The sequence below is a fragment of the Physeter macrocephalus genome, chromosome 10 (assembly GCF_002837175.3).
Source record: "Physeter macrocephalus isolate SW-GA chromosome 10, ASM283717v5, whole genome shotgun sequence".
Lineage (NCBI taxonomy): Eukaryota > Metazoa > Chordata > Mammalia > Artiodactyla > Physeteridae > Physeter > Physeter macrocephalus.
In genome coordinates, this window is record NC_041223.1 from 62,656,871 (window position 1) to 62,679,011 (window position 22,141).

The following is a 22,141-nucleotide window of genomic DNA, read 5'->3' on the forward strand; positions in this document are numbered from 1 at the left end:
CGCTCCGCGGCACGTGGGATCTTCCCGGACCGGGGCGCGAACCCACGTCCCCTGCATCGGCAGGCGGACTCTCAACCACTGCGCCACCAGGGAAGCCCCAGTGGTAGTTATTATTGATTGAGAGTGCCAGAGAGAGAATGAGGGATAAAAACAAGGTTCAAGACCTCCGACACCACCCAAACTGTTAATATAATTACACTACACTATAGTTACTTGTTCACTTGTCTGTATCTCCTACCAGACTATAAATTCATTCTGCATCTAGAAAATAGTAGGTATGTAACAAATGCTTATTGAATTTTAAAAAAAAAATTTATTTGTAATTATATATTATATACTCATTTAATAGCCTTTAATGCCATTTTAAGCAAATAGTGACTGGAGAGTATGATTACAAAAATACAGGGAACACAGATTTTTTTTTATTATCATGGGTTTTATCCTCTTTTCTCAAAACTAAAAATTACATAGGCAGAGCACACTCAGGCTCTAGTGGAAAGTGATGGTCAAATATTTAACTCTCCAAAATGTCATATTTGAATCACTTTGCCATCACATATGCAAAGCTATGTGAGACAGTCAAGACATCTGCTTCCTTGGTCAGAAAGTACAGGCATTCATGGAGATTGAAGCTGGAGATAGCAAATGGTAAACAACAGCCTCCAGAAGCTACAGGGTGGCCCACTGCCCAGGGCTGCCACAGGGAAGAGGGTAAGAGGCTGACTCATCCCATTTCTCACATACACTCCAGATCATAAGGCCTCTAATTCCTCCTGCTACCTCTGGTTTAATAATTCCTCATCCAATTCTGTTCAACAGTACTTTGATGGACTTCACTAGTCCTCAGCTAGTCAGTCACTTTCAGAGAAGTCACTGGTGAAAGGGACTGCAACACATGACACATCTTCAATTCCTTTTTTTTTTTAATACAGCAGGTTCTTATTAGTCATCAATTTTATACACATCAGTGTATAATCTTCAATTCATCAGTGTCAATCTTCAATTCCTTTTTAAAAAAAGTTTCCAGCTTTATTGAGATATAACTGACACAACATACTGTGTAAGTTTAAGGTATACAATGTGATGACTTGATACACATATATATTGTGAAATGATTACCACAATAAGGTTAGTTACACATCCGTCACTTTACACAGTTATCTTTTCTTGTGTGTATGTACTAAGAACTTCTAAGAGCTACTCTTTTAGAAACTTTCAAGTCTACAATACAGTATTATTAACTACAGTCACCCTGCTGCACATTAGATTCCCTAGAACTTTCTCATCTTATAACTGGAAGTTTGTGCCCTTTGCCAACATCTCCCCATTTCAACTACTCCCCAGCCCCTGGCAACCACCATTCTATTCTCTGTTTCTGTAAGTAAGATCATACAATATTTGTCTTTCTCTGTCTGACTTATTTCACTTAGCATAATGTTCTCATGGTTCATCCATGTTGTTGCAGATGGCAGGATTTCCTTCTTTCTCATGGGTAAATAATAATCCGTTACACACACACACACACACACACACACACACACACACACACACACACACACACACACACCCCATATTCTTTATCCATTCATCCATGGACAGACACTTGGGTTGTTTCCATATCTCAGCTATTATGAATACTGCTGCAATGAGCATGGGAGTGCAGATGGCTCTTTAAGATCCTGATTTCATTTCCTTTTTTATATGCCCAGATATGGGATTGCTGGATCATATGGTAGTTCTATTTTTAATTTTTTGAGAAACCATAATGTTTTCCATAGTGGCTGCACCAATCCACATTCCCACCAACAGTGGATAAGGGTTCCCTTTTCTCTGCATCCTCACCAACATTTTTTATCTCTTGTCTTGGTAATAGCCATCCTAGTAGGTGTGAGGTGATTTCTCATTGTGGTTTTCCCTGATAGTAATGTTGAGCATGTACCTGTTCATGCCCATATGCCTGTTGGCCAGTTGTGTATCTTCTCTGGAAAAATGTCTGTTAATATCCTTTGCCTATTTTTTAATCACAGTATTTGGGTTTTTGCTATTAAGTTTTATGAGCTCCTTACATATTTTGGATATTAATTCATTATCAGATATATGGTTTGCAAATATCTTCTCCTATTCCGTAGGGTGCCCTTTCATTTTGTTGATCTTTAATTCCGTGAGTGAGACAAGTTACAGTTATAATGCTTCAGAAAAGAGGGACCTTGCGTATGAATTTAGAGAGGTGGCAGAGGGTGAACAGGATAAGGCTTTGCGGAGGACTTCACACTTGTTGGCTGTGATAAACCTTGGAAGATGGATAAGGCAGACAAAGAGGTGAGTAGGAGGTTAAGGTAGAAGGAATGGTGATTAGCAAGGCTGAGAGGTGGAAAGGCCCTCAGGTGGAATAGAGTGCTTGGAGAACAGTTATGGCTGCAAGACCAAATGAACAGATGGGAGAACACAGATGAGGATGAATGATAATGACACAGCATGAAGGCACACTCCGGGGGTCTGGCAGAAAGTCCTTAAGGAGCTCTGGGGGACCCAAGCAGGGGGTAAAGTTCACCACACGGTCATCTGCACGATGGTTTGTCAAGGGACAACCAGAGGAGGAGAAAGCTAAGTGGCTACTAGAATGTTCTAAGCAAGAAGGAAGGGGGTGTCAGATTCAGAAAATAACAAGATGGGAAAGGATGAATCCAAAACGCTATTCTGACCCATCAAAAGGTGAGGGAGCCTGCAACCAGGTGAGCCTAAAGATGAGCAGTCTTCTTTTCCCACAAAGGGCCAGACAGAGCATGACCAGGGATCCCAAGTTAGCCCAAGGAGAGAAACAGGTAATGTTTACTGAAGGTGTGATGTGTATCAGATACAGCACTTAGTGCATTATGTACCTTATCTCATTCTATCTCTGAATCGACCTATTCTGAGAGTTATGCTCTATGATCACCAATTTACAGATAAAAAAAAACCAGAGGTTTACAGAAGTCAAATGACTTGCCTATGCTCAAAGAATAAATAGTGAAGAGGGTGAATAACCCAACAGATATTAATTAGAATAGCATCCACTATTTGTCAGGGACTGTGGGAAACAATTGGCAAACAGGGAGATATGGTCCCTCCGCCGCTGTATTCAAACTCAGATCTGACGCTTAGCTCTTCCCTTTCTTCCTCCACCACTGCTTTACTCTTATAAAAGAAGCCCCTGGTCTAACACAGTTATAGCTTTTGACTAACGCCATGTTGTGCTGATATTAAGCCTAAATTTACTTTTTTTTTTTTAAATCATTATTATTTGCCTGAAGAATGTGTTTTAACCCTTTCATTTAAAATGCTGATGATCACAGGAATCCACAGTACTTTGTACTCAACTGTTCATTATTCATATTTTAAGCAAGAAAAGCTGATACCATCTCTCAGATCAATGTAAAGGAACAGTTTACACCAAAACTTGGGACTTCTCCTCACTCCTGCCATCCACGATTATTTTAGCTTCAAAATAATCTGCCAGATATCAGAATACAGAGTACAAAAATCTATTTAGGTCAGATTACCTAATTAATTTGAACAGATCACACTAGAAAGAAAAATCCATGAATAGTTTGCATATTTTATATGCAGGATGTAAAAAATTGAAATACACATGGAATTCTCTGAGAATTAGAAAACATTTCTTCATTCACTTAAGAAATATTTATTGGGCTTCCCTGGTGGCGCAGTGGTTGCGCGTCCGCCTGCCGATGCAGGGGACACGGGTTCGCGCCCCGGTCTGGGAAGATCCCACGTGCCGCAGAGCGGCTGGGCCCGTGAGCCATGGCCGCTGAGCCTGCGCGTCCGGAGCCTGTGCTCCGCAACGGGAGAGGCCACAACAGAGGGAGGCCCGCATACCACAAAAAGAAATATTTATTGAATACTTAACTAAACCTGAGGCAACATTATAAGTGTTGTGAGAGATACTGAAATTACTCAGACAGGATACTGTTTCTAGGTGTTTCGGTGTGGTAGAGTGTAAGATACAAGGAAGGCAGACATAATTCTAGTTTAAGGCATGGGTCTCTTGCACTTCTGCATGTATTGTGAGTGAGGCACTGACTGTCCTTGTTCTGAAATCTCATTTCAGGGATGTTTCTATAGCAAATGGCCTTCGAGGACAGAGGATATCTCCCTTCAGAGCAAAGAGCAGTTCTGTTTACTCAGAGAGAGAATGTTTCTTTGCAGAGCAAAGGGTAGGCATGCTTACTGTCTAGGATAATAATGTTTTCTTCCAGAGCAAAGGACAGACGTGTTTCCTACGCACATAAAAGATTCAGTTTCCCCAAGTTCAATGATCCTCAATGATCCAACCCACTTTGTGTGACTTAAGAGTTTCATGTCTTCTACAGCATCTCTGAACCAGTGATAGACTAACTTGCTGGTTTCCAACTTGGATAAATCACAAACCTTTGACAGTTCTTGACAGTGGTAGGTTATAAAAATGGCAACAAATTCTTCCCCTGCCTGCATCCATGCCCTTCGGTATCCTCCCTGACACTGACTCAGCCTGGCCACGTGACTTGCTTGACCAATGGGACATTAGTAAACAGGACACAAACAGGAGCTTGAAAAGCACCTGTGCATTGAAGTTAGCCCTCTTGCTGTTTTTAGAATTTAGCTGTCATGTGAAAAAGCCCAGGCTAGCCTGTTTGTGAGAAATACATGCCCAGTGTCCCCTACAACTCCAGCCATAAGCCTACCAATCACCAGACAGGTAAACAAAGCCAACTCAGATCATCCAGTCTCCAGGCAACTCTCCAGTTAACCGCTGACGTAAGAATGAATCCAGCACAGATCAGAGAAACTGGCAGACCAGAGGAACTACTATCCAGCTTCTAAGTTTTGGGGTGGTTTGTTATGACAAAAGCTAACAAAAGATACAGGGTATACGGCAAAAACAACGTCCAGTATAGTGACTATGTTACAAGCTCCATAGGGTTCAGTCTATGTCTGGTTAAATATTATAACTCCAGCACTTATCACAATGCCTAGAAAAGAGATAAGTGCCAAGAGTTCCAACTTTGTCTTGGTTTCTCCATCTGAACAATCAATACACAAGTCACTGAAATTTCACCTCACAAGCAGGTCATGAGATTGAAGGGACTGCGTATGAATCCAGCAGGGCACATGGTTAAGTGGAAAAAGCACAACTTGGTACTCAAGGAGACAGGTGCTCTGGTGTGTGAAAATCAGCTCTCCTACTTCATATCTGGCAGTCCTTGGGCAAGTTATTTAAACATATTGCACTTTAGTTTCCTTATCTACAGAATGGGAATAATAAAGCTTTCTTCACAGGCTTTATAACATCAGTATTTTAAAGGAGGCCCTCTGTGCACGACCTGTCAGAGTATGAGGGGCATTGTGGTAAAAGAGGTGAATAACTTGGAATAGCTGCAAACATCGTTAAATGCCAGCAGCAAGTAAAATGCTCTTCAGTGCTCACATGTACGCATTCACTTGCACATTCTCTCTCTCATTAACACACATGCACAAAATCAAACCCCAAATTAAATTCAAAATCCAACCCACAGAGACCTAGGAGGAGAGAAGTCAAGCACCAAGAGGTCTATATTATGGTCCACAAGAAGAAAAAACTCGTATTTTATAATGTGCACATGATATATATAACAACCCAAAGTTTGCTGTTTCAAAAGCCCTCCAAATAATATAAGCTTTCTGAAAGATTAATCCCTGACAGTGTGAGAGTGTATAAAATGTACATTATATTAATGAAACTAGAAGGTCACTTTACAGATGCTCTGCTTCCTTTCTGCAGTTTAGAATTATGTAAATCCCTACTTTTAATTTTAGATAGATATTTTAAGTAATGACCTCTTTATCTTCTACATTACCAGGTTTCATCACATTTAAAACTTTTTTTAATCTTTCTTTTACGATTTGGCATCTTTGAAAATTCTCTTTAACTGCTAGTCAGCAATTGAGTACAGTTGATATTGTCTCTTAAACATCAAAATACAAGGTGACTATTGAAAATTTCCAAATCAAGCCAAAAAATTGCCCCAGGCTGGATTTGGTTTCTGTATCATTTGAGACTTTGGTAAGAAAAAGTTTTATTAATTCACAATTAAATTTATATTCTAATTTATATAGAGATTGTATACTATTATGTTTTGAAATTCTTACCTAATCGCTAGTTAACTGAAATAACATTGAAAAAAATTAAATAAGAATTAAATCATGTACATTCAGAAATTAATACTTCAAAAAAATCTGGTTATTAATTGTCACAATTTTCTTTCTTATGTCCGTATAAGGGGTAGAATGGAATGCTGGTTAAGACTCAGACATGGATTTCAATTGTAGATCTGCCACTTCGGAACTGTGTGACTTATTACTTAACCTCTGAGTTACCCCAAATTACCTAATCTCTGAGATTCAGTTTCCTTACATGTAAAATGGTGATTTTTATAGCATGTGCATGTGTTTATAAAATGGACTGCTGTGAGGATTAAATGAGATATGTATATAAAGCCCTTTGTCCATGACCTGAATCATAGAAAATACTAAATTAAATTAAATTTAGCTAAAACCAAACTATACACTCACCTTCAAAAAACAACAATAACAACAAACACATCGTCATGTATCATTAGCCACTGGAAATCAAACTCCAAAGTTCTACTTAACAAGACAACGTCTTCAGCTAAACAGGCACCTGCGTGTCAACCATAAACATCCTTTAGGTCAATTCCATCTCTGTCCCTGGAGCAGAGACTTGGAAAGCTCTAAGACGAGACCATCCATAGAAAATAAAAAATCAGAAACACTACATATATTTAGAGACCTTTTAAGAAATAAATTGTCTTACAGATAGTCCTTCTGATCCTGAATCCAGAAACATCCTGTCCTCAGCTGCACCCCCATTACGGTGCACTACAATGCCACACTTTCTTTTGGTGGTAGAGTGTCAAACGCGCCTCAGCTCAGATGCAAAGGAGAGGTCTGCTCTCCGCTGGAGGGACATCCAGGTGTCCAGCCCAGGGAGGATCCCAATGGGGCCGCCATCTCAGTCTGACCAGGAAAACCCCCCAACATTCACAACTCTGGGGACGATTATCTAATTGGCTGATGATTGTACGACAGTTCAGGAAAACGGTCATCCTCTGTTTATTAATATCTTAAGAGAAACAAATAAACAAACAAACTCCCTTGACTTACCCGGAAATAGTCACTGCAGGCTGCTAGGACTGCCTTGTGAGCGTGGAATTTCTGTTCCTCAGCAATCAGGGTGACATCGCAGAGGATGCCGTCACTTCTCTGCTGATTCAGTGCTGCCAGGACGCTATCAGTGTGAGATTCTGAGTGGCAGAGCCTCTGGCCTGTCAGCATTTCTTGAATACTGCGAGGAGAGCGAGGAGAGCAATCCAGTTAATGTTGTTCCTCTCATCAGCCCAGCCGCCCCCAGGCTCCCTCCCTCCTTCAAGAGCAACTCAGGGAGGGTGGATTCCAGTGCCTATAGTGCTGTGACCTTCCTAGTCCCCACTGTCTTTTTCTCCACCATCCTCTTGCTTTCTTTTCCTCTAATTTTCTCTTTTCCTCCCCCCAACAGGATCTCTTTCTCCTTCCTACTGGTCCCTCTCTTTGAGAATTTGTGTTTGTTGTGTGTCCATCTGTGTCTGTGTATTGGCCCATGTCTGCAGGCCTGTGAGCCTCTGCTTCTGGGCCCCTGTCCCCTCAGTATGTATACATCTCTGAGTGCAAAGCTTTTTCTGGATGTGTGTCTAGATGTATGTACATATGTGTGCAAATCCTTCCACTCTGGGACCCCCTCCCTAGCTCTCTGATTCCTTTTCTAGCTTTGTACCACCTGTGTGGGGTTAGCACAAGCTCAGAACTTGCCATGCACTGATCCAGCATAGAACCCACTGCATGGCTCACCAGAGACACAAGAAGTTACTCAGTCTCCCCACAAGACACAATACTCCGTTAATAAATAAAATGAAACTGAGCAAATGTTATTAGGGGGAAAAAAGGCTACCAGTGACCATTTCATGTAAAAGACCATTAATTAAACCATAGTGGCTTATTATTAAACTTAGGAAATTATGCACCACCAGGAGAACATCAAAAGAAATGCCATTGTAAAGAAAAAATTTAAGGCTGAAAGTAAAATACATCTATCTTATTAGCCTGCAACATCTTGTGTGATCTTCATATTAGACTTATGAATGACTATGCAATCTATTTTCTGCTCTATTTTGTGAAATTACTAAACTTACCCATTGTGAAACTTATCCCTTCCCTCCCTACCCCAACCTAAAATATTCATGCTATATCCTTTCAAAACTCCTGGGTGAAACCCCAGATCTTCCTATAATAGTGTAGAAGTAATGCTATAAACACCAAATGCAAATGGAATTTGTAGATAGTTATGAACAATTCCAGCTTAGATACATGAAAATCTCCATGGCACTCTAGAATCTCAGAACCGACACTGGACTAAGATGAGTGAGCTGCACCAGTCCTAAGTTACTCCCAGAATGAGAGCAAGGGCCATCAAGCTCTATTTCTGGCCTGCGTCTCTTCTTGAAACCGAGTAAAGTTGCCATAAGGACGAATGAGCACTGTCTCTCCCACCCTGATAACTCGACATCCGGTTCCTTCCTCTGAATGTGAAAGAGCCTCTCAGGAAAGCCAGGGAGTCGCCACCAGCCGAGCCTGCATGGTTGTGCCGCCAGCTGGCTGGTAAATTACAGTTCAGCGTAGATCACCTTAAAGTAAACCAAATGCCAGAGTGCAGCCAGTAAGCTTTATCGGACACTTTTGACTGGGGAGTCTCAAAAATGTCAGAACTATTGAAAGAAAAAATAAATTTGACAGGAGATGATGATATAGTAAGTTCTTGTGGGAAGGTGGGAGGATTATTTTCAGTTGAAATGCAGCAGTGAGTTTTGAAATGGTTACTGTCATCGAATATGCATCTAGCGGCTCTAGCTACAGGCAGACTTTCAAAGCCAGTAATTGAAAACCACACTCAGAAGCAAAAGTAACACTTACACAAATTGCTATGCAAAGGCTAGATCGGAGATTAATTAGCATAGCTCAAAGAAATGAGGGAATAGAATAGTAATAGAAATATTATCTCAGCTAAGTAAGCTTTAGGATAGTCTTTGAAAGATCCTTCCTAAAAGGCTGACATTTTTATATATTTTACAAACACAAAGCCCTTACTATGTGCCATGAATTATTCTTAGTGATATACAATTATCAATTCATTCAATCTTCACAACAACATTATGAGGCAGGTACTAATATCTCCATTTCACAGATAAGAAACCTGATGGTGCAAGAGTAGGCATTTTGAGAACCTATTACCATGAACATAATAATGTAATTTGTCCTCCTGCTTAAAATATAAAAGAAACAGAGACTTCCCTGGCAGCCCAGCGGTTAAGACTCTACACTTCCAATGCAGGAGGCACGGATTCGATCTCTGGTCAGGGAACTAAGAACCCACATGCCACGTGACCAAAAAAATTTAAAACATAAAAAATAAATAAAAGAAACAAACAAAACCTGAAACAAAACCAAAAAATGATAATCTGTAAAGAAGATCTCAAAAATCTATGCTGGAGGGAAAAAAATCACAAAGTCCATATTAATTTTATATTTAGATTGTGCACAGTTAATCTCAAAATCAAAGTTACCCTTGAAAAATAATACACATTAATATAACATGAGACAGTGACAGGAAATGTTTGAAATCATGCTTCAAAAACATTTATCTTTGCACTGACAAAGTTTGGGGAGAGAAAATAGATTTTACTTATACATTTATTTAAAACTCTCATAACTCTTCTCCCTTTTAATATCACCTTAAATGCTACATAAACGTATTTTGAAATTTCATTTGTAGTGGAACAGAAGAATACATTAAAATAATTGCTTATAATGTTTCCTTACTTATTTTCCAAATATAGAGCCACAATTCATGTACTTATTATTAAGACTGAATCAGTATTTGCATTTCAGATATCTATAGACAGCGAATAAATCTTGCCAGGGAAAGAGCAGCTGTAAACTGAAATTTGGCAAAGAATAAAAGGCTCAGCTCTGAAACAATTGTGATGCTGCACGATTTCACAGGATCATTCAGTTGGGCTTGAAATATTCAAGCTTAAAGAAAACAGCATGCTAAATATTTAAGGCAACACTTGGCACAAGATTCCAAATATTTTGGAACCAATATGTTAGGACTCCTTAAAAGCAGAAACAAATACTCCAACATTTGGCAAGGAATAAAGGCTTATTAATCAACAGGTCATTATTGCATTCTGAAACTTCCCACTCAACTCTCAGATGTAAATCTGCAAAAGACCTCAACCCTGTAAGTGTTAAGGCACAAGTGGTCACAGAACACAGCTGGAAAGCCATAGGCCCATGTGATAAAGCCAATAATTATAAACCAGGGAAGAGGTGATTCAACGACTATCATGAACCATGTCTAAATTAGAATGGGAAGCAGACACATCCTTGCATATGGCTCCCTTGGCATCAAAATTATACAAATTAGCAATCTAAACTTCCCACCTTAGAGCAATGTCCCCCCATTATTTGGTAAACAAAGAAGAAAGGAAAAGTATATTCCTAAAACTTCCTAAATTACCAACAAACAAACAAAAAACTCCAGAAAACAGGAGTCACATTTCCCAAGGGTATACAGATTTGTGTGTCATCCGAATATTGGGAAAGGTCTTCCATGGGAGCAATATTGCCACCTCAAAATTCACAAGTGGGTGCAAGAGGGTGACCTGGCTTCCTCAAGGCAACCCCAATACCCTTTCCTCTGTGGAATTCCTTAGAACTGCACTGTCCAGTATAATAGCCCCTAGCTACATGTGGCTATTGTGAACTTAAAATGTGTGTAGTCCAAATTGAGATGTGCTGTAAGTGGAAAATGTATGATGGATGTCAAGGACATAGTGTGAAATAAAAGAATGCAAAAATATCTCATTAATATTTTTATACTGATTACATATTGAAATGATAATATTTGGGGTATACTGGGTTAAATAAAATATATTGTTAAAATTCATTTTACCTGTTTCTTTTTACTTTTTAAAAAATGTGTCTCCTTGCAAAGTTTAAATTATAAAAAGTTCCCTGGGGGGGAGGGGGAAGGGTAAGCTGTGACGAAGTCAGAGAGTGGCATGGACATATATACACTACCAAATGTAGGGTGGATAGCTATTGGGAAGCAGCCGCATAGCACGTGGAGATCAGCTAGGTGGTTTGTGACCACCTAGCGGGGTGGGATAGGGAGGGTGGGAGGGAGGGAGACGCAAGAGGGAAGAGATATGGGAACATATGTATATGTATAACTGATTCACTTTGTTGTAAAGCAGAAACTGACACACCATTGTAAAGCAATTATACTCCAATAAAGATGTTAAAAATAAATAAATAAATAAATAAAATAAAAGTTCCCTGGGGATGTGTCCCTCATTTCTTTCCACCTGAACTCTAGAAGGGCTTCAGGTACCCCATCAGGTTGCCAATGAGCCTGGCTGTTCCTGAATCTCACAGGACCCAGCTTCTGCCAGGTACAACATGGGAAGCCCCTGACTCCTTGAGCAAGAAATTGCTTTTTAGTGATGCCATGGAGCAACCATCTGATTGGCCAAATGTCAGCATCCAGTAACAGGGAGATAAATAAATGAGGTCTCAAGGACAGGACTATTCATGACTTCAAATCTTTAACTTTCATCCTGGAACTGATGGTAAAAACTAAAAAGTCAAAGGCAGAGCATGATGTTCATAACATGGTACAGCTCACTCACAGTGAAGCACTGTGTCAGTGCAAATCACTATTTCAAGCTCATAGTGAAGATTTTTTATCACAGAAATCTCTCAGATTCTCATTTTTTATAGCATACATTTTGACTGAGTTCAGTCAGTTTGCAAGACATGAATTCCAAAACAGCTGTCTGGTTTTTAAACATCTGTATTTCAAATTTAAAAATTCAAGTCAATTTCTATATCAATGTTTACTTAGTATTTAGATATACAAAATATATTCAGGTAGTTTTCAAGTAAGGTCACCAATAAGGTATTATATACTTATATACCAAACATAGTCAAGTAGCATAGAGATCCTCATTGCTTAAATAGATTACTTTACACAAAAAAGAAAAGGACTGGGCAAAAAACCTGATAGTACTAGGATCATGCATGATTATCTCAGGTCAGTCTATTGATAAACTGTGCCCTAATCACTTCAATTCCACAGTCAAAATATTTTAATACAAATTAAATACATTACTATTGAAACAATCTTATTTATTTAAGCAGACAGGCTGTGAAAAAAAACCCAGCAAGGAACTTAATTTTATTTTTTATAGAACACTTTGTAATTTGTAAATACCTTAAAATTAATGCTAGCAATTAATAACAATGGTCAAAATAATAAGCAAAGAAAATACGATATGCTTAGCGAATGACCAAGAAATAATGAAGACTATGCAAGTTAATTACAAATGGATACTTCAGGAAAGGAACTTAAATATAAATGGATAGTCTTGTTGCATTCCTTCCTTCCTTCATTCACTCAAACATTTATTCATCCTGTGCCAGGTATTGGACCAGACACTGGAGATAAAATGGTAAACAAACCAAACTCTGTAGCAGCCCTCACAGAACCCTCAGTTAAGCAAGGTAGTTACACTTTAATAAAATAATCTGGCCTCCCTGAAGAAGTAATGCTGGAGCTGCAGTCTGAAGGATGAGAACAAGTTACCATGGCAAAATGGGGACAGCACAGTTTTCCAGGCAGGGGAACAGCAAATGCTCTGATCCTGTGGCAGTGGGGGGCTTGGACCTAACACACAGTCCACAGAATATTCAGGGCTAGGACCCTGAGGACAAGCGCCGGCATGGTACAGGATCTGGGGCTCAGAAGAAGGTCTCGGCTAGAGGTGTAAAACTCATGTGGATAGAGAGAATAACGGAAGCACAGCTGTGTCTCCAGAACACAGCTGAGAGACAACCAATAGTCAAAGGCTGCTGAGAAGAAAGATAGGATTCAAAACATAGAAGCGGGGCTGGGCTCAGCTGTGGGAGAGGACTGCCTTTTGAGTAGCAGGAGGGAGGAAATATTAAAATTGGGGGCATTTTTTGGCTTGTTGAATCTAAAGATTCAGTGGAACCAATCTCCACTGGACAACGAAGGCATGGAAACACAGTATTTGGGTTCATCTGGGTTGGGATTTTGTCAGGCAAATGGATCAAAAATGCAGAGAGCAAGGGAAATTAAGGATTTAAAAGAGTGATAGATTCTAAACTGGCTAAGAACAGAAACGAGGGAAGGAAAGTGTTGATGGATTGGTAGAAAGTGGCTGGGCCAGTTGCTTTACAATGTTGTGCTAGTTTCTACCATACAGCAAAGTGAATCAGCTATACGTATACATATATCCCTCCTTTTTTGGATCTCCTTCCCATGTAGGTCACCACAGAGCACTGAGTAGATGAGGACAAGCGCCGGCATGGTACAGGATCTGGGGCTCAGAAGAAGGTCTCGGCTAGAGGTGTAAAACTCATGTGGATAGAGAGAATAACGGAAGCACAGCTGTGTCTCCAGAACACAGCTGAGAGACAACCAATAGTCAAAGGCTGCTGAGAAGAAAGATAGGATTCAAAACATAGAAGCGGGGCTGGGCTCAGCTGTGGGAGAGGACTGCCTTTTGAGTAGCAGGAGGGAGGAAATATTAAAATTGGGGGCATTTTTTGGCTTGTTGAATCTAAAGATTCAGTGGAACCAATCTCCACTGGACAACGAAGGCATGGAAACACAGTATTTGGGTTCATCTGGGTTGGGATTTTGTCAGGCAAATGGATCAAAAATGCAGAGAGCAAGGGAAATTAAGGATTTAAAAGAGTGATAGATTCTAAACTGGCTAAGAACAGAAACGAGGGAAGGAAAGTGTTGATGGATTGGTAGAAAGTGGCTGGGCCAGTTGCTTTACAATGTTGTGCTAGTTTCTACCATACAGCAAAGTGAATCAGCTATACGTATACATATATCCCTCCTTTTTTGGATCTCCTTCCCATGTAGGTCACCACAGAGCACTGAGTAGAGTTCCCTGTGCTATACAGTAGGTTCTCATTAGTTATTTATTTTATACATATTATAAATAGTGTATATATATATCAATCTCAACCTCCCAATTATAAGGCAACTACACTCCAATAAAAATTAATTTAAAAAATAAACAATAAGACCCTATTGCATAGCACAGTGAACTCTACTCAATACTCTGTAATAACCTTTGTGGGAAAAGAATCTGAAAAAGAATGAATGTACATATATATATATATGTATAACTGAATCACTTTGCTGTACACCTGAAACTAACACAATATTTTAAATCAACTATACTCCAAAAAAAATTAATAAAAAGAAAAGAAAAGAAAGAAAGTGGCCGGGCCAGTAATGAGACATTGCCATGAGGTCAAAGTACAACCACTGTGGAGGTAGGTAAATCAGGAAGCTAGAAGGAGAGGAGGTCCTGCTAAGAATAAAGTGGCTGATGCAGTAGTTTCAGAAAGAGAGCAACTACTGGGGACGCATGATCCACGGCATGACCATGAGACTAGGTGGTTCAGTGAGGAAGGTCATAAGCAGGTTGAAGATCCAAGGCCACAAAGTCGGGCAGATCCTCCAGGCAAACACTGAGGACACTGGGAAGTTGTAAAGGGTCTGTGGTGAGAAGGAAGACTGTCAGCCAGATGCCAAATGCTCAGTGAATGCGGGGAGATGACCCTGCGAACAGTGGAGAGGAAGAATGGATGGAGAGAGCTGAAGAGCACCACCTTCAGAAGAGCCCGTCTTTGTGGTCGTTTTGTTGTCGCCATCTTCTCAAGCAACGGGTATGAGGAGTAATGACCTAGAAGCAAGACTATGTTCCAGGGTGACAACAATCTCTCTACCCATCCCTAAAATACATGAGATTTGAGGAAATAAGGCCACCACTTGAGAAGGCTACAAAGAAGTGGTGCCTCAGAAGAAGACAGGTCTCAGTGAAAGCAGGAGGTGCTTGGAGTTTTTCAGGGTGAGGAAGATGACACAGCACAGCACAGCACATGTACGTTGCCGGTGCAACAGTTCCACGTGGGCACAGGGGAAGTTTGAAAAGTGCGCAAGGGGGTGTCTGTGTCCCAGCAGAGAAGGAAAGTCCATCGCAGAGATGATGGTGCTATGGAGGACAGATGGCGGTGGGGTCAGAGTTGATCAGTGAAAGCAGAGACGGCAGATCTAAAGTAAAAAATCATTTGGAGAAGAATGCACATGGATCCTATTAGCCAAAAATAAATCACTTGGCTTAGTTGGTGGCAGACAGATACCATGGTCTCTATGTGCTATACTGGCTGGATGCCAGATCCAGAGCAGGATTTCCCGGCCTCAGTGAAACTGACATTCTGACATTTTTTGCTATGGGCATTATCCTGTACATTGTTAAGATGTTTAGCAGGATCCCTGGCCTCTACCCACTAGATGCCAATAGCACCCCCTATCCTGGTGACAATCAAAAATGATGCCAGATATTACACAATGTACCCTGAGGGCAAAATATCCCCCACTGAGAGTCATCCACCTAGAGCAACACTCACTTGGGGAGCACAGAGGCACTATACTGGCTGTAGCAATGCCTCCATTTCTGAACACGTTTTTGGAACTAGTCATCTCTAATAGCTTCAGAGTCATGGAAGAAAGCTGGTCTCATTATTTCACAGACATACTCAATTCTTGGTATTTAAAAAGAAGGCATTTCCCAGGCTTATCACCCCTCTCATTCTTTGCTTTGAAGATCCTTTGGACGGTTTCCTCGGAGGAGGATGAAGACTTGCCTCCACTGAGAATATTCAAAGGAATACCCTGCATTTTCTTATTGACTGCCCCCTCAGTTCTGGGAATGTGCCAGGCTCCTTCCTGCCTGAGGGCATTTCCCCATGTCTTTCCCACCCTTCAAATCTCAGGCCATAGAGCACCTCTTCAGGAAGCTACTACCTCATTCTATCAATCTTTCAAAGCACTTTCACAATTATATTTGTGTTGTTACTGGTGTGATTTGTTTAATATCTGTTTCCCCCATAGAAAATATATTTCATGAGAGCAGGAACCTTATTTGTTTTATTCACTGCTGGATCCTCTGCACAAATAAATATCTGTTAAATAAGTACTCAAGTAAAATCTTATGAGTATTTTAAGAATACATATTATACACCCTAAAGTGATTGCTTTAAAGGGGACAATAATCATATATATGTATAGTTTTCTGATTATTTTTTAAATCATATACCTTTAGAGAAGTCTACCTTTTGTTTGAGGGAGGTTAGCCTCCTAAATAAGAAAAAGATAAAAAGTAGTATCAAAGAATCCTTAAACATATCTAGGTTTGGCCAGTAATTATGTCTCAGTGGTTAGCCCTTGTGCTACCATACTAAACTCACACACACTCTCAGACTGGTTTGCTTAATTCTTCAAATACACATTGAGCCCCCTCCCGGTGCTTGGTCCTAGAATGTGTGCTGTGAGGATTTCAAGTCACACATGTCTCGCTACACAAGCAAAGACATATCCTACAGGACCAACCTGAGGAAGCGTTCAGACGGCATTCTCCAGCTGGGTTCCTCAGGGTCTCAGCCTTAGAAGTTTGCAGAGGAGTCGGCAAGCATTCCAGCTGAATAAAAAAAACAAGAAAGAAAAGCACAGTGAGCTGAATGCAAAAAAGCACACTCTGGGCCTTAATGATGCTAATGCTTTAGAATGCTAAGGAGGCACCTTGGAGAGTTTTATCATGGAGATGTAACAATCTGACTGAAAGCTCTTATAATAGGCAATGGTTTGGAATGTTTCTAAATTTTAAAGTTTTTTCACCTTACTGGAACTTCAGGGACTAAGAAGTCAAAATGTATTTGAGAACCAAAAATAGCTAAAGTAAGAGTTACGGTAAAAATTAAAACATCAGACAGCCAAAGGGAAAAATTAAGATTTGATAAAATACTGCTATGATTTATGTCAGAGAATGTTTTGCCTATGTTCTCTTCTAGGAGTTTACTGTGCCATGTCTTATATTTAAGTCTTTAAGCCATTTTGAGTTTATTTTTGTGTATGGTGTGAGGGAGTGTTCTAACTTCATTGATTTACATGTGGCTGTCCAGCTTTCCCAACAGCAGTTACTGTAGAAATAAAAACAAAAATAAACAAATGGGACCTAATCAAACAAGCTTTTGCACAGCAAAGGAAACCATAAATAAAACAAAAAGACAACCTGCAGACTGGGAGAAAATATTTGCAAACAATGTGACCAACAAGGGCTTAATTTCCAAAATACACAAACAGCTCATGCAGCTCAATATCAAAAAGACAAACAACCTAATCAAAAAATGGGAAGAAGACCTTAACAGACCTTTCTCCAAAGAGGACATACAGATGGCCAACAGGCATATGAAAAGATGCTCGACATTGCTAATTATTAGAGAAATGCAAATCAAAACTACAATGAGGTATCTACCACCTCACACTGGATAGAACAGCCGTCATCAAAAAGTCTACAAATAATAAATGCTGGAGAGGATGTGGAGAAAAGGGAACCCTTCTATACTGTTGATGGGAATGTAAATTGGTACAGCCACTATAGAAAACTGCATGGAGGTTCCTTAAAAAACTAAAAATAGAGCTACCATTTGATCCAGCAATCCCACTCCTGGGCATATATCCAGAAAAGAGAAAAACTCTAATTCGAAAAGATACATGCACCCCAATGTTCATAACAGCATTATTTACAGTAGCCAAGACATGAAAGAAACCTAAGTGTCCATCAACAGAGGAATGGATAAAGAAGATGCGGTATATACATACAATGGAATATTTCTCAGCCATAAAAAAGAATGAAATGTTGCCATTTGCAGCAACATGGATGGACCTAGAGATTATCATACTAAGTGAAGTAAGTCAGACAGAGGAAGACAAATATTCTATGATAGCACTTATATGTGGAATCTAAAAAAATAATACAAATGAACTTATTTACAAAACAGATTCACAGACATAGAAAACAAACTATGATTACCAAAGGCAAAGGAGGGAGGGATAAATTAGTATGCGATTAACAGATACACACTACTACTGATACATATAAAATACATAAACAACAAGGATTTACTGTATAGCACAGGGAACTTATATTCAATGTCTTGTAATAACCTATAATGGAAAAGAATCTGAAAAAGAATATAAACATAATCTATCTATCTATATATATATATAGATAGATAGATATAAAACATTGAATCAATTTGCTGTATACCTGAAACTATCAAATATTATAAATCAACTAACTATATTTCAATTTTAAAAAACTGATAAAATAAAGTTGCAGAGGCTAAACCACAAATACTAGTTGACTTGTCCTTTAGTGAAGTTAAAATCAACTACATCTTGGGCATCTACAGAAAGACGATTTTCTATTCAAGGAGTGAATTTCTGAAAAATAGATAGAAAAATAACATACAGAAAGGATGAAAATTATAAGGAAATGGAAAACAGATTTTTACAGGAGCTTTAGGATTAGCATAATCGGAAATATGTAATTGGATGAGGTTGTCAGGCTTGAAATCACTCCTTGCCTATATATTCATTCAATCTCACAGTCCACACCCCAGCCTTTGTTTTCAATCATTGTTGTAACTCTAAACAGAGAAGTAAATTATTTGAAAAGTCTGGGACGTGCTCCATGACTATGCTTTACAACTCTCATTAGAAGGTCTAGCTCCCATTTTCTAACACACCGAAGCAGCAAAATTAATTCCAATTTGGATAATCTTAAACAGGCTCTCTTATAAGTTTCATTTTGAAAAGCAATACAGTGTAAAAACACTTATGAAAGGAATGTGTAAAGCTGTGCCTATTTCTGCTGATTTGTATAAAACAGAGACCTATGATTTCCAATCTAACTAATATATAATATTTGCTACATTGTATCCAAACCCTCATACTATAGTAATTCACAGATATACCATAATTTGCTGAGAATTCCACTGTTACCCAACAGATTGTTTCAAACATTTTTCATACATTTATACTTATTTCTTGCTTTCTTTTCTTAATTACTGAAAATAGTATATCTATACTTTCATTTATTTCCAATTTAAGTTTTGACAAATCTAAAAACGAGCATCATTTTCAACTGATCCATTACAACTGGCAGTAAAAAGGATCAGAATAATTCAAGGCACGTTGTTTCATTAGCTAAGAGACTTTCTTAGCAACCTACCACTGCTACAGATTCCTTTCAGAAACTAGGTTATAAATTCCAGGCTCTTATTGCCTAACACAAACACTAACAGAGATGGACACTTGAGCATTAAGATGGCATAAGAATATTTATTACTACAGAGAGGTGAAAAAAAACCTTAATCTTTCGGAAAGTCTAATATTTTTAAATGCTCCCAATAACTAGGTGAATTTAGAATAAGAATCCTAAAAGTTAAAATAATCCAAAATTAAAGGACACTTTTACCCTGACATTTTTCAGACATTCCAAACATGACAATTAAAAATCTTAAGATAAATTCCCTTATTGTTTGGAGATCAACTCACTAAATTAGCTCTCCTCAGAAACTATCTAGTTATAATCTGCTCCATTCTACAATGTTTAGTGAAATGAACACCATTTTAAAGGTGAGTTAAAATGAGTTAAACGATGACTCAACCCCTGAATATTACTGTTATTTATTATTTACTATTTTTACTACATATTATTTATAACTTACTACATATATTTTATATAAATTGTATCACTGGATTATAACTTCCTTTTTGTATAAATAACATCTGTTTTTACATTTTGTTTATTAATTCTATTTTATATTTTAAGTTTCCCTTACATGAAGCATGTCTTTTGGCCAGCCAGACCTCTTTATCCTCTTGTCTTCTTGCACTTTTTCCTGTGCCTGGGATGTGGGTTCCTTCTTGACTCAAGGCTCTTACCTTTACCCACGAGCCCAAGGAAATCCAGGCCAGCCTCCTGCCTTTCTCCTCCTTGGAACCCAGAAATGGATTCAGCGCTGGGCCAATTTGGTGGGGCCACAGGAAGCAGAATAGTAGGAAAAAAAGGCTAGAGTCGCTCTCCAAACATGTAGCTCTTAGGGCTGCTCACACCCCATTAGAGGTATAATGACATTTAGCACAAGCCCTGAGGGTAGTACTATGTGGGGTTGGGAGCATATGAGATGGCTCTTTTTCTACGAATTGAGACTGATCACGTTCAAGGTCCCTTTGTGACCATCTACAATTTTCTGAGCCTGTTGGCACCATGGAATCAAATCATCATATGATGAGTTATATTCATCTCAGCCCCCCACCCCCATGGCCCTAAAACTATCAAGGCAACACATTCCCTTCCACCAAATTAGCCTTTGTGATCACCTGTGCAAAAGAGCATGCAACCCTGATCTGTCTGCTTCCACTCAGGGCACAATGCTCCTCCCCGCCTTGCCTCACTATAAGGACCAGCACTCCTGAGGTCTCAGATCTGCTCCCTTGACCCACCTGTTCCCTAACCAGGGTCCACACGTGTCCCCTCAAGTCCTGGGCATCCATCATTCAGCCCAAGATCAAATGAAATCCCTGAGGACTAACCTTCACCATCAATGTTGCACAATTAGGGCAGAATTCAATATAGCTTGGTCAAAAATACCTCCAAAATTGTGGAGATTTTTTTTCACTGGTTCATGAGATAAATCTTTCTTGAAGAACTACTTTATGCAAGACCTGGAGCTGGGTTCCTAAGATACAGTGATTAATATGTGAGTTTTTCCTTTCACAGGGCTTGTAGTGGGCCACAGTGGACAGCAAGGAGTGGCTTGAGAGTATTTTAGCCTTCACAATCATCATTCATCTCTCTCAAAGCAATCCCAAGTAAGCATGCAGCCCAGAGCACAGCGTGCTCTGCTATGCAAACACAGCCTCAAGACCAGCTCCTAGCCCTTCCCTTCTAAACAAAAGGCTGCCCTTCAGTCCCATCCTGGCCCACTGCCAGTGCCTGTACAATTCATTCTTTAATCATAATTGTGATAAGTGCAAGGGGCTCTAAGCACAGCTTCCTCATCTTAAAAACAGTAATACCCACCTCATAGAGTTGTTGTGAGGATTAAACAAATTGGAATTCTCAGAAAGTGCCTGTCACATGGTGTTAGTTGTTATTATTGTGTTGTTTTAGTACTATTTATGATTTATTATCGAAACACTTATGAAAGGAATGTGTAAAGCTGTGCCTATTTCTGCTGATTTGTATAAAACAGAGACCTATGATTTCCAATCTAACTAATATATAATATTTGCTACATTGTATCCAAACCCTCATACTATAGTAATTCACAGATATACCATAATTTGCTGAGAATTCCACTGTTACCCAACAGATTGTTTCAAACATTTTTCATACATTTATACTTATTTCTTGCTTTCTTTTCTTAATTACTGAAAATAGTATATCTATACTTTCATTTATTTCCAATTTAAGTTTTGACAAATCTAAAAACGAGCATCATTTTCAACTGATCCATTACAACTGGCAGTAAAAAGGATCAGAATAATTCAAGGCACGTTGTTTCATTAGCTAAGAGACTTTCTTAGCAACCTACCACTGCTACAGATTCCTTTCAGAAACTAGGTTATAAATTCCAGGCTCTTATTGCCTAACACAAACACTAACAGAGATGGACACTTGAGCATTAAGATGGCATAAGAATATTTATTACTACAGAGAGGTGAAAAAAAACCTTAATCTTTCGGAAAGTCTAATATTTTTAAATGCTCCCAATAACTAGGTGAATTTAGAATAAGAATCCTAAAAGTTAAAATAATCCAAAATTAAAGGACACTTTTACCCTGACATTTTTCAGACATTCCAAACATGACAATTAAAAATCTTAAGATAAATTCCCTTATTGTTTGGAGATCAACTCACTAAATTAGCTCTCCTCAGAAACTATCTAGTTATAATCTGCTCCATTCTACAATGTTTAGTGAAATGAACACCATTTTAAAGGTGAGTTAAAATGAGTTAAACGATGACTCAACCCCTGAATATTACTGTTATTT

At 39.0% G+C, this 22,141-nt stretch overlaps 1 protein-coding gene across 6 annotated transcripts in view; it reads right to left on the minus strand.

Moving 5' to 3' along the window:
• Nucleotides 1-22,141, minus strand: part of KLHL32 (kelch like family member 32) — a 233,856-nt gene that overhangs the window by 169,774 nt on the left and 41,941 nt on the right. For all 6 annotated transcript variants that reach the window (XM_028494634.2, XM_055087613.1, XM_055087616.1 and 3 more), the window contains exons 2-3: nucleotides 16,628-16,715; nucleotides 7,198-7,378 (exon numbers count right to left, since the gene is read on the minus strand). In XM_028494634.2, the coding sequence (XP_028350435.1) occupies nucleotides 7,198-7,378; nucleotides 16,628-16,650 (204 nt within the window). In that variant the 5' untranslated portion in view covers nucleotides 16,651-16,715. The remainder of the gene's footprint in view (nucleotides 1-7,197; nucleotides 7,379-16,627; nucleotides 16,716-22,141) is intronic.